At 50.7% G+C, this 12,862-nt stretch overlaps 1 protein-coding gene across 7 annotated transcripts in view; it reads left to right on the forward strand.

Moving 5' to 3' along the window:
- CELF2 (CUGBP Elav-like family member 2) overlaps positions 1-12,862 on the forward strand; it is a 317,950-nt gene that overhangs the window by 230,933 nt on the left and 74,155 nt on the right. For all 7 annotated transcript variants that reach the window (XM_036264792.1, XM_036264782.1, XM_036264801.1 and 4 more), the window contains one exon: positions 9,171-9,219. In XM_036264792.1, coding sequence (XP_036120685.1) covers positions 9,171-9,219 — 49 coding nt within the window. Of the gene's footprint in view, positions 1-9,170; positions 9,220-12,862 lie in introns of those variants that run through there.

A 12,862-nucleotide genomic window follows, 5' to 3' on the forward strand; every position in this document is an offset into this window, starting at 1 on the left:
ACCCCATGTCTGTCACAGAAACTGGAACAGGTAGAGTACTTGCAGCTAAAAACACGTCCCTGGAGCCTGATCAGCCCAAAGCAGACGTGCACTTGGGGTTCTATAGGTTTTCCTTCTTTACTGGATTATTAATAGATATGCAGGAAGCCGGGAGTTGAGCAATGCTAGCTGTTTACTTCTCAGGTGACAAGAAAGGCCTTTCCTTCCAGTATATTCTCTTAGCTTTCAAATGGGACCTTGTCCTGTTTCCCCTCGGGGAAACTATTACACTAAGTAAAATAATAATGATAATGATAATTTTATTGAGCACTATATCACAGCCCGTGCTTTAAGCTCTTCACCTGTATCTGTGTGAAGAAGAAACAGTCATTATTTTCACGGTAGTTCTTTTTCCCCCTCGTTGTGACTCGCCACAGGAAAAGTATAACATATTTCTCTGTTATCACACTCAAATACCCTTTTTTCTTGGCTTAGATCACTTTTATAGCCCTCTATGTCAGTGAATAGTGGTTGAAAGCTTTCTGTGCACCTGCCATGTAAACAGAGTTCATGGCGATGCATGGTTTGGGACAGCACCGTGGCCCACGGGACAGCCGGTCCCACACACGCAGAGGACTGCCAGGCACTCAGAGTTCTCCAGAACTGCCAACGCAGAATCGCATAAATAGGCGTTGTGCAGTCCAGTTCGTGAACAGGAAACCACATACCAGGGCCTTCTTGTGTAAATGCTGACTTAGCCAACAGTGAGTGGTCCACCCTGATTCATTCTGTAGATTCCAACGTACCTGTTATGCTATCAAGCTGCAAAGGAACGACAAAATGCAGGGTCTGTTGACGCCAGCAATTCAAAACAAGTATTTCCTGTCACATGATAATCAATAGCTGATCTTGCTCATCATCCATTTACTTCTTATCAGCACAGGTATAAGATGTTTTGGAGCACCTGGCCTCTCCTTCCCTCTTCCCTGGCTCCGCATACATACCTGTCTCAGGGTGGTTGTGAGAATTAAATTAGTAACATACCTAAGGAGCCTGCAGCCGTGCTTGGCACAGGGAAATTGAGAGTGCAGGGAAAGTTTACCTGTTTTCACAAAGATTGCCTAAATCCTACACTTAACTTTGAGCTTTGAGCTCCAAACCTGGCTCTGTCCCAGTGATAAAGCTGGTGCCGGCTGATGAGACACATCATTTTTGTCTTCTGTGTTCTTGCAGAGGTATCCTTCCTCTCCAGCTACCTTAGCAAGATGACCATCCCGTTACCCTTTAAAGAACCAGAGACGTTCACATGTCCTTATCTAATACTTGTCCGTCGACATTCCCAAAGCTGCCTTGGTCTCGTCCACTCTTCCTCAGGGAGAGCATCATGCGATGGGGACTGGAGCAGCAGCGTTAGCTGCCTGGGGAGGTGGGAAGCCTCTACCCCTGCGAAGGCACCTGCCTATGATAGCAGACCCCTTGACAGCACACACGGCCTCGGGGGCGGTGTGCCTCCAGTGGGTGGCAATTCCTTTGAAAGGTATCTTTGCTGTGTATAACCTTTTTTAAAGAAAGACTCAGCAAGTGCCGGAGCTTTGGTGTTCCCTGGTGCCGCAGAACCAGATAGGAAGTGTTGTGCACGTGTCGTGTGAGCGTCGCCGTGGAGTGAAGGAAAATGTCCTGTCTGTCCTCGTGGCTGGAATCTCTTCATGTTCTCATGTGGTGCGTGGCTCTTCTGTGGATTCACCTCGTTCCCTCCCCTCTTTCCTCCCTTTAAATATTTTATGGGCAGTAAGCTTATAATATGTACCATCACGGCCGCGCTCTCCAGGGGTCAGGGTCGGTTTAATAATGAGATGTGAAACGGTGACTCTGTAAAACCCATTTCGGGTTAAAAATGGCATGTTTTATTGAATCTTGTGTTAGAGGTGGTTCGCTCATCAATTGGTGATGGCTGGGGTTAAACAAGTCACCACAGACGCCCTCCTGTGTGTGAGGAACCCGCCCTGTCACCTCCCCCCGGCCCTCCGTCTTCCACACTCAGCCTGTGATGGCACCGGCTGGGGAAACCCACACGCTCGCCTCCCTCATCACGGGACCGAGGCGGGGTTTGGAGCGGTCACGCTGGACTTTGCATGTAGCGGGGACTCGGTGCTCTGGCTCAGCCTCAGCTCTGTCACAGAGACCTGATGGGGCTCGGGATGTAGGCAGTGCCAGCTGCTGCCAGGGTTATGTACAGCTCCCCATATGTGAAGGAACCCCCGCAGACCTTGGGTAATGGCTTTGCTCTGCAGATGTACCCTCATTTTCATTTTCATGAGCCGCAGCTGGGCTCTTGGCTTCCCATCAAAGGTCAACGTATTCAGGAGCGAGGAGCATTAGGTCCTGTCGGAGCTCGGCCGCTCTGAAGACCAAGGGCAGGAAACCCAGCTCTGGGGCCCCCTGTGGGGCGGGGGACGAATGTCACTCTCTCCTGAGAAGCAGAGTAAAGGGTGAGGCTTTATGCTGGAAGGCTGGCGTGCCCCAATACACAGCGTCCCGCGAGTGGAGGCTGGGATGGCCGCCGGGCCTCGCCAGACAGGAGCAGGCTGCATGTTGCCATCGCTGTGGTGCTTAGCTGGGGCACAGGCCATCGTGAGCTAGGGTCCCTCTCGAGAAGCTCCCACTCACAGAAAGCCTCATCAGACCCGGAGGGATGGCCCCTCCGTGAGCCGCAGCAGCACCCGGCTCTTCAGGAGAGACTCCACCTTACTGTGTATGTGACGTGATACTTAACACCCAGGTGGGGCTGAAATTGAACCTCGATGTCCAAGGAACACGCTTGGCTCCCTCCCTCCCCCCCCCACCCCCCCGGAGGGAGGGAGCTCTTAAAAGTTCCCTTGTCTTTAGACTTCATTGGTTCTTAAACAAGCAGGGTCAAATAGGGACCAAGAGGTTAACCAGGACCTTCCCGTGTAACTTGAAGCAACACGTTGTTCTGCAGTAAAATGAAAAGGAGATTCCTGTGCAGGCAAAGAAATATTCATAGAAATGTAAACTCAGTGAAATACGGTAAGTCAAATTCACTGCCATAAACCAGGACCTTTTCCCACAACAACTTATCTTGGCGTCTCCCTGGAACACGCCCTCTGCCCACAGGGAGCCTGGGTGATGACAGCTGGCGCCCCCCTGTGCCTCAGTGTACCCCTGGGGTACAGGGTGTTCCGGGCACAGCCAGCCCTGTGAGGCTGTGGAGGCACAGCCTCGCTTTAATTAATGCATGTCTCTTAGGACACTCCTTGCGAAAATTCTTGAAGATCATGTGCTTACTTGCTCTAGACAGAAGGAGGAGGGACCCCCTCCCACGCCCCACCCCCAGGGGACGAGCTTCCACCCTGACTCTGAGAGCGCCTTACAACAGGTGAGACGTTAGGAGACTGGAAGAGTGACTGCCGGAGTCTCTGGCCCTTCCTCTGGTCGGCTGCTGTCGACTGGGACCTTCAAGTGCAGAGCACAGATGAGCGCCGGCCTCCTGCTCTGTCCAGCCCTGGCAGCGGGTAAAGCCAGCGTCCCCAGTAGCTATGGCAGCAGTGTTGAGCAGCAGCAGTTCGGACACCAAGGGTTTTGTCTTGAGTTGTTGAGGAATGCGGTGAGGGTATCGCTACTGGCTGCCAGTCATGGTTCCTGTGGCACTTTTCATTCCGGGTTGAGTGGACTTGCATCGTTGTCTTTGTTCTGAAATACTTTGATCCATGAATATATCCCTCACTCTTAGTCTTGTGCTCCGGGTGATTTTATTTGGTGGATGATCTTCAGTGACTTGCTGCTTCTGCCATTGGTCAGGATGTCCCATTGTAACCATACAACCTATTTCTCCTGCTCTGTGCCTTCAGACATGTTGCTCTTTCCCTGAAATGTCCTTCTCTTGCGCACTGACTTGCCTTAGGATTCCTTCAAGATTGAACTCACCATTGCTTCGGCTGAGACGCCTTCTCCAGCGGGCTCTTCCGTGTCTGTGTTGGCACCTCTCCACGGGGTTCCCGTGCCGCCGGGGTTAGCGCCGCACATAGCCTCCAGTGGGGAACGGCCGGTGGACCTCTGTCCACCGCCACGTCCAGGCTCAGTGAGGACGAGCACTCCATTCCATTGTATTCCTGCAGCTGACAGTGTCTGGTAAAAGCAGAAGTAAGGCCATGATCGAGTAGTCCTGGAGCCACACTGGATCAAATCTTTGAGGCCATTTTCTGTTTAGGGAAAGGTCCCTCTGTTACAGCTGGAAGCTAGAATGCCTGCTCCTTTACAGGAACATCTCTACGTTCAACAAATCTCCTGACGGTCTTTGGAGTCGCGAGATTTCGAGGAAGTGAAACGTTTTGAGAAGGATTCCTCCAAACCATTTCTTTGTGTGTCTTCCTTGACATTTACATCCTGTACCTGATCAGAAATGTATAACTCACTGAACTGTTCATGATAATGAGTCATTCTTAGTGCAGGTCTGATTGAACACCTCTCTCCACGCAGGTCGCGGGGCTTTTACATACATTATCTAAATTGTCTTCAGCACATACCCGAAGCAGGGGTGACAGCCCGTTCAGAATCCACTGGGGTCTGACAGTGGCAATCTCTATGAAGTTAACTGTCACCCCCTCTTAGCCTAGGAAAGACCAAAGTCAAGTTCAAGACTTCAGTCGCAGTATGCTTTCTCATAGTCGCGTGCCCCTTAACGACGGGCACACCTTCTGAGGACTGTGTCGTCAGGCAGGCTCCTGGTTGTGTGGACGTCGTAGACCAACCTGGATGGTGTAGCCTACCACACCCAGACAATACGGTGTAGCCTGTTGCTCCCAGGCTGTAAGCCTGTACGGCTCGTTACTGTCCAAATCAACATGCGGTTCAAGCAAGCACAAGGCCAAATGATGCCATCAGGAGACGCAGTCCACGGGAGCATATGAGGCTGCCGCCAGCAGAGCACGGCCTACGGTGTTATAGCAGACTAGTTTTTTAATAAGTAGGAAGAGTCCACTCTAACGTAATGATAGAAGGCATACTGTAATAAGTACATAAACCAGTTTCACAGGCGTTTATTGTCGTTATCAGTATTATACTGCACGTAATTACATGCGCTATACTTTCATCCAACCAGCAGTGCAGTAGGCTTGTTTACATGGATTGTTTGCATCAGCGTCTCCACAGACACGTGAGTAGCGCGTTACACTAAGATGTTAGGGTGGTGACGGGGTCACCCGGCAGTAAGAATTGCTCAGCTCCATTGTCATCTCCCGGGATGACGCTCGAGTCTGTGGTCCGTTGACCAGTGTAGTTTGCATGCGTGACTCCTGCCACTGCTGTGTTCCTGAGCCTTCTGGGTAGTCTTGGGTCACGGACTGAGCTAATTCTCTCCACCGCTCTGAGAAAACCAAGAGTCAAGCCTGAGAATAATACTGGTCATAAAGCTGTATAGATAAAGAGTTTGGGGAGTTGAGTGGAGGGAAGATTACTTTCATTAAGGGGATATTGCAGGCATCTCAGGACAAGTGTCTGGCGCCTCCGGCAAGGGAAGCGTGCAGCTCTTCATCACCGGCTCATGAGTCCAAGTCCCATGTGGGGCGGCGTGCGGAGAAGCAGCGTGACCGGGGAGTCGGCACTGGGTCAGAGCAGGGAGCTAGCTTAGGTTTCTGCTCCCCTCTCCATCGTGAACCAGCTGTGTGTCCTTAGTGACGCCGCTTGATCCCCTCAGACCTATAACTTGAGAACATTGGACTGAATGGCTGCCAGGGCCCTTGACTTGAAAGTAGGATGATTCTGTCCCTACAGGATTACAGCGCGTGAATTTCCTCCCGCAGACCTCCATGCACTTCGCAGATGAGTCTGAACGTTTCCCGCACTAACGTTGGCCCCCTTTTCCTTCTGTGTGTGTGCATATCCGCTACCGTGATGCGATCGGGAGACGCAGTAAACAGGAGCAGGATGAGGCTCCCTGCGGGAAGGAGTCCTAGTCAGTCCATTTGTGCCCCGCACACAGTATAGGCATACTTACCTGCTCTTTCCTCTCTCGAACCTGTGGATCTCATCTGTGTCTTTTCAGCACGTTAACCTGTGCAGGTCTTGCTACCTGGGAAGGAAGGACTCCATCCCGTCCTCCATCAGGGTTCCTCCATTGGCCCCCCTTGGTAGCTGCTCTTCTTGCAATAGAAGTCTACATTCATCATATCCACTTATTGTGAATTATCTTCACAATTACTCTCTGACTCTCTGCAAGCTCACATTCTGCCCCCCCCCCAACCTACAGAAACATTTGATGAATGTCCCCCATTCATTCCCTTTTATTGCCAAATCGAAAGGACACTTGGGCGTTTTCATCGCAGTATCTAGCAGCACCACCTTGTTCTTAAAAGTCTCCCCGCGAGGCTCCCGGGAGACCAGCTGTCCCCGCTCCTCTCGCCGCCCTTCGCCTGATGCTCTCAGAGCCTGTGGTTCTGCGCCCGGCCCTTGGCCTCGTCCCCCGCGTTCCCTCTGCGGACAGCTGCGCCCATGCCTGTGGCTTCCGCTGGCAATTGCTGCAGCTTGAAACGCACATTCCCACCTTCTCTCTAATCCCACAGCCACATGCAGTGTGTCACGTGCAGCCCTGTGCTCACAGGTCGCCCCCAAAATGACTGTCTTGTGTTTTCTCTACTTGGGTGATAATCCCACAGTATGTCTAGTTGTCCAGCCTGGGCTTCTCTCTCCCGCTTTTCCCCACAGCCAGCCGGTGGTCTGAGGTGGAGGCCTGCCTCACCTCACGCAGACGTCTGCAGAAGCCTCTTTGCTGTTCTTCCCGCCTCCCGTGTCTCCTTCTGCAGTCCCTCCTCCATGGTAGCCCAAAAGGCCTTTTTAGAGTTCAAATTTGGTCTTGTTGCCTTGGCTGCTTAGATCTTCAGTGCCTGACTGTTGACTTTCAGACAAAATTGCAATGTCTTAGTACACAAGCTCCCCCGAGAGTTGGATGCCCACTCCCTTTGGGCCTCTTCCGTGCCCCACCCTACTGGTTCTGGGTGACTTGCTACGGGAAACTGCTCTTCCTCACCACCGTGTCTTGACGTGGGCTACTCCATGTCTCCTCCCCCGCTGGCAAGTCCAGCGTGGCCTGCAGGACAGGAATCGGACACCACCTTTGCTGAGAAGCCCTCTCTTCCCTCACCAGGCATAAGCAGTGCCTCTCCCCCGGGCTCCCGGCCCACCTCGTTCCAGCGTCTGCTGCAACTCTTACCATGTTCCTTGGGGGGCTGTTCACACGTCAGCCTCCCCCACTGCACAGTGAGCACCCAAAGGGCCTGAACTTCTCCCTTGGGCCTTCATTCCTCACTCCTTAGCCTAGAGCCAGAGACACAGTGGGAACCTCACACGTACTTGCTGAGCCAGCGGATGAGCCGTGCGGGAAGAAGAGCTAACTCAAGGACTCGGTGCATCTTCCCCCAGCGTTTATCTATTCACTTATTTGGTCATCTTCTCCATTCCTGTGGGACGGAGGCCACATTCCTTAGCCCAGGAGTTCCCACAGTTTACTTCCGCCTGCTTAGGTGTAGATTCTAGTCTCTTTTTTTTTAATCCTCACCTGAGGATATTTTTCTATTTATCTTCAGATAGCATGGGAGGGAGAGAGGGGGAGAGAGAGAGAAACATTGACGTGAGAGGGACACATTGACTGGTTGCCTCCTGCACAACCCCGACCAGGGCCAGGGATGGACCGCAACCAAAATACGCACCCTTGACCGGAATCGAACCCACGACTCATTGTTCCACGGGCCGAGGCCGACACTCTAACCACTGAGCCAAACCAGCCAGGGCTATATTCTAGTCTTTTAGAAAAACTCTGGTCTACTTACTGACCCCTACCTGTTTCATTTTCACTCTAGACTCTTCGGCACACCGACTAGATTAGTGGACGGAGGGGGAACACGAGCAGGCCCCACGTGTCAAGGCCTGTGTTCTGTGCATAAGAGCATCTTGCCTTTCAGCATAAACAAAGCAGCTCTGAATTACTTGGCCTCTCGTCCCTGACGGCTCCCCCTCTTTCCTCTTCCTCTTGTGTTTTGAAGACCCTGGCAGGCATTAGCTGCACATGGTCCTGACTGCCTGATAATAATTTCCCACCATTTAAGTGCCCGAGCCAAGTACCATTCCCCTTTCATTTAAATTAGATAAAACCCAGAGCTGTGGCGTGGAGGCGATGGAAGTCCACTGGGGAAATTAAAGGTTCAGAGAGAATGGCACCCATTATAATAAAAGCATCCGCACAGCCAGTGATTCCATCTACCCCGTGGCTCCGGCGTTCCTTGGGGTAGGATGAAATATGAGGCAAGAGGACCTTTGAAAGCAGTCTGAGGAATTTATTTTAATTGGAAATGGTGACAGCACTCTGTGCTTGGAGTAGGGTCTGCAGATCGGGCCCACTGCGGGCGTGCTGGGCACTGCTTCCAGGGCTGGGGGCGCCCAGTTCATGGCAGGCTCCTTCTGCTCCTACATAGGTCCTGAACAGACGTGGCCCGAAGGTCCTGCCTCCCGCCTCCCCCTTGGGCCCCCTTCCTTCTCTCCTTCCTGTCTACCCCACACTTTGTGTTTAATAAAAATTATATGATGGCACCTGCATCAGTCAACAGCCAAACATTCGGATTCTTACAACTCTGAGACCTAAGAAAAATCCATGCAGCGGCCAGAAGGAACACAGAGACAATCTGCATTTGAATGTCGAATAACACAAAGTAACGAGCTCTTTTTTTTTCTTAGCACATCCTCTGCCCTGTTAATGAAGCACTATACATACACCTTCTCTAATTCCACAGCCCTGCTGTGCAGGTGTGATCTCCATTTCTCAGACGAGGAGACTAAGGCTCAGAGAGGTTAAGACACTTGTCCAAGATCATGTAGCTATCATAAACGGCAGGACCAGAACCACCGCCAAGATACAGGCGGAAACCATGTTGAGTGGCAGAACCAGGTTTTGAACTGAAGTCCGACTGCTGTGTCCCTGTGCCCTAAACAGGTTTTGTCCTTGCACCTGAGACACGGGCGTGCATTTGGACTTGGTTCCTTTTACCTGGGAGAGGTCTTGTTATTATTATGATGTGTGTGTCCTTATAGCAATGTCAGTGTTCAAGTTTAATAGTGTGGGGTTTCTGAAACGTCTATACAGTTATTCAATGTGCCTTGACCTTTTCTCACTTTTGTATTTCTAGATGCATCATCCCATTCAGATGAAGCCTGCAGATAGTGAGAAGTCAAACGGTAGGTGGTGACCAACTGTCTCGTCTACTGTCTGTGTCTGTAAGTCACAGAGTCCGCCGGGGAGGGAGAGGCCGGCTCCAGGCTTGTTGTCGCTCCCAAGGGCAGAGAGAACTGCTCCCGAAATGTGCACTGTAGTTGGCACATCTGGGGAACTTGGGCTTCACGTTTCTACCTCATTTATCTCTGGAGTGTGAAGGTCTGTGAAGACGTTACCAGAAATGGCTGTTCCTGTCCCTGTAGTGGACTTATTCCATGCAGTGACCCTGTGGCCTTTGGCTCTTGTTCATCTGCTCCCACAGAGCAACACAGGACACCTGATGGGGAGAAATGATGTCCACTGTGCAGAGAGGACAAGTGAGAAAGGGACGCCCGGGAAGGACCAGGCTATCTTTGTTCTCCTTTGCATTTGTTGTTCTTTGGCTTGGAGGCTGTTTTACCGCACTCCTCTGTCAATTGTACCAATGCATTTGCATCCGAATTCATTCAGAATTCAGTCTGCTGATTAAATAAACATCCACTCCGTGCAAAAATAGGCGTTTGATGAGGTCCGTGGAATAATAGAGATTTGACTGTCCAAGACACGAGAAGGTTGATCGCCACATTTCTCTCTCTCAGGCTTTTGCCTCCACTTACACCAGCCTTCTGTCTCTGTTTTAGTTTTTTTTTAACTTACTGAAATGTATGTGAAAGGCCTCTCCTCCCGTCTCCGACCGCAGAGCTCCCCTGTCCCACAAGACTGACAATCAGCACGCTTCCTTCCACAGGCAGTGCTGCACCTCATTAATTAGTAATCAGGGCAGAAGCCATGCACTCAGAGATCTGCATATCTGCAAATGTAAATTATGATTGGGCTCTAAACCTCTCCGCGAGGTATTTTTTGCTAATTGTAGTGCATCCCATTTTCTGGCTTCTTCACAGACTAGAAAGTTTCGGAGAGAAGCCCACGTCTCGTATCGTGGACTGCTAGCACCAGCCTTGTGTGTCGGGGGTGGCCCACCATCCGTTCAGCAGCCGCACACTTCTCCGAGCTAACTCCCCACGTCCGCTACTACTTTATCACCAACACGGCACTTAGTGTCGGAGCGTCTCAAATCTGCTGCTGCTTTGTTGCGGGACCTCGGTCATGTCACTTCATTCCTTTATTAAACCATGAATATTGATTGCTTACTGTGTGCCGGGCATGGCACTAGCTGGGGCTGCAGGAATGAATTTTAAAAAGAAGAAGAACCGACTACAAAAGACAGCCCTGACCTCATGGAACTTACATTCAGTCTCTTGATCTCTACTCGTCACTCAAAGACGAAACAATGTCCTCATCCATAAAATAAGAATAATGGTAGCTGCCTGTCTAGGGTGCCTTCTTTTCAGACGCGGGCTGGGTGTGTGTTACAGTGCTGTGTGAAGGACAGAGCACTTCTACGGTGTAATCATTGCTGTGCAGATTTTCCCCTGGCCTTCCAGGGTTCTTCACTGAGTGTGTCCACCCGTGCTCAAGGCACGTACCCATGACAGCTCCCAGAACCCTTTGCTCTATAAATGCACGTTTGCAGTCTGTTCTGTTCTCCATGGGAGAGAGGAATCTTGTATTTGTGGGATGAATTCTGTCTGTGAAGGTCCTCTTGAAGCTTTGGGCCAAAAAAGAGATGCCCCCTGTTCTTCAGCTCCATCATTCTCTAAACTGTGTCCATACAAGGGGTCGTGGATGAACCTTAGATCATAACAATAGAGACGTGATGAATTCGAGAACTGAGTTGGAAATATTTGACCTAAAATGCCCAAATAATTGAACCGTAGAGGGATTTTCCTTCTTGCTCATTTTCTGTTGTACAGGCATGAGCCTGACTTGGAGAATGCTTTCCAGAGAACAGCTGCAGGGAGGTCTCAGAATGGCCCGTTGCCCTTGCTGTCCGGTGTCTACTCTGGACACTGAGGGTCAGGTTTGCCACAGCAACAGAATAAAACTGTGATGTGCGCACCCAATTTTGCACGGTCTCAAAAGCCAAGCAGGACTGGGCACTGTTTTTACTAAGATGAGACAATACCTAAAAATGCCATTTTTCAGGGATTAGTGCCATTAGCAGTAAAAAATCATTTTGAGGAACCTGGACTTGATCCCTGACACTGCCTTTGTTAGCTGTGTCCTCGGTCCCGTTCTGCAGCCTCACCTGGCCACCTTGTCCTCAGCTGTAACGGGTCTGCCGTGGTCTGTAGTGGGAATCCTGCTTGTAACACCTCCCTTACAAGGGTGTCTGAGCAGTACCTAAGTCACTGTCTACAAAGAGCTGAGCATAGTACTGGCACATGGTAAATAATCGCTGTGCCAAGTTATCGACATAATTCCAGCTCACTGGCACCTCCAGCCTTGGCTGTTATATCACAGCACAGATCTGGCCACACAAAGGACCCCCCAAACCTGCTTGTTGGGCCAGTTCTCCCTTTGCCTTGTAGATTGACCTTCATTTCCTGAATTTCCAGTAAAAAAATTAAAATGTTAAAAAAGTATAAATGGGTTGAAATCTGCTCCTCTTTGCAGAGGCTCCAGGGAAACCTCACCTTGCATAGATATGACCAGGGTTCAGGGTTCTCCTTGGACCTGAGGGAGGGCTCAGGAAAAATGTATCGTTTTCAAAAGCAAGTGATAAGCGCTGTAAGCCTTTTGTGATGTCACGTGGCCGCTTTGACAGGTGGGCATGGTTTCCAGAGCTTGAAGAGCACAAAGATTTCTTTGGCTCAGATACTGGAAATAGCTCGTGCGGTTGTGAAAGGAGTATGACGAGCTCTAATTGCACTTGTATTGAGTTTGCTGACATTTATGGATAGCACAGAGGACTCATCACAGTTAGACAGTGGCTGCCTTCATTATCGGTATGTTCGGGTTTCTAAAACTTTGTATTTGCTGAGCAAGACAGAGCTGCTCATCACAGATTAATTGGGGATGGACCGATGAGTTCCAGAAAAGCAATCTCTCTCTTCAGCCTTTGTCCGTGTGGAGATTCTGACAAAGGGTTCCCTCTGTGGTGAGCTCAGAAATGTTGGACTGCTCTTCGATCTGCCCTGCACATCAGTATCTTACTGAACAGGCTTCCAGAATCTCCCTGGCTTCCTCTGGTCCACCCTTCCCATTGGCTCTGATTTAAGCTGCAGCCTCTAGCACATTTATGCCAACTCATTCATGTTCCTTCTGCCTTCATGCTTCTATGCCAGCGGTGTCCTCCTCCCCCCGAAAAAGCCCATTGCATTAGCAATAAAATGCTGGGGACCTTAAGAAGAACACACTGAGTCAATACCCAAATTTCAGAAGAATCCAGCTTTTCTGTTCTTTTTCCCTTGCACATAGTGCAGTGACGGTGTGGGACGGGCACTGGAGGAGCTGTGGCTTCCAGGGACCAGCACATGTGCATAGTCACTCTGTATGCTGTGTCTCACTGGAGGGGTTGTTGTCCAGCTTTTCATCCTTCATCACTACACCAGTGGTGCAAGATTGAAAATTAAATGCAGTTGCTAGATCTGGAGTTTGCGTAGCAGTGAGAGATGAGAAAAGCACAGCAGTCACCTTCGGTTCCGTGCTGGGGTCCCGGTGGCCGGAGCCAGGGTGCACTCGTACTCCATGCCCCTAGTGGAAGGGGTTGCTTTGACTCTAGAC

Source organism: Molossus molossus, unplaced genomic scaffold (genome assembly GCF_014108415.1).
Source record: "Molossus molossus isolate mMolMol1 unplaced genomic scaffold, mMolMol1.p scaffold_m16_p_1, whole genome shotgun sequence".
Classification (NCBI taxonomy): Eukaryota; Metazoa; Chordata; class Mammalia; order Chiroptera; family Molossidae; genus Molossus; species Molossus molossus.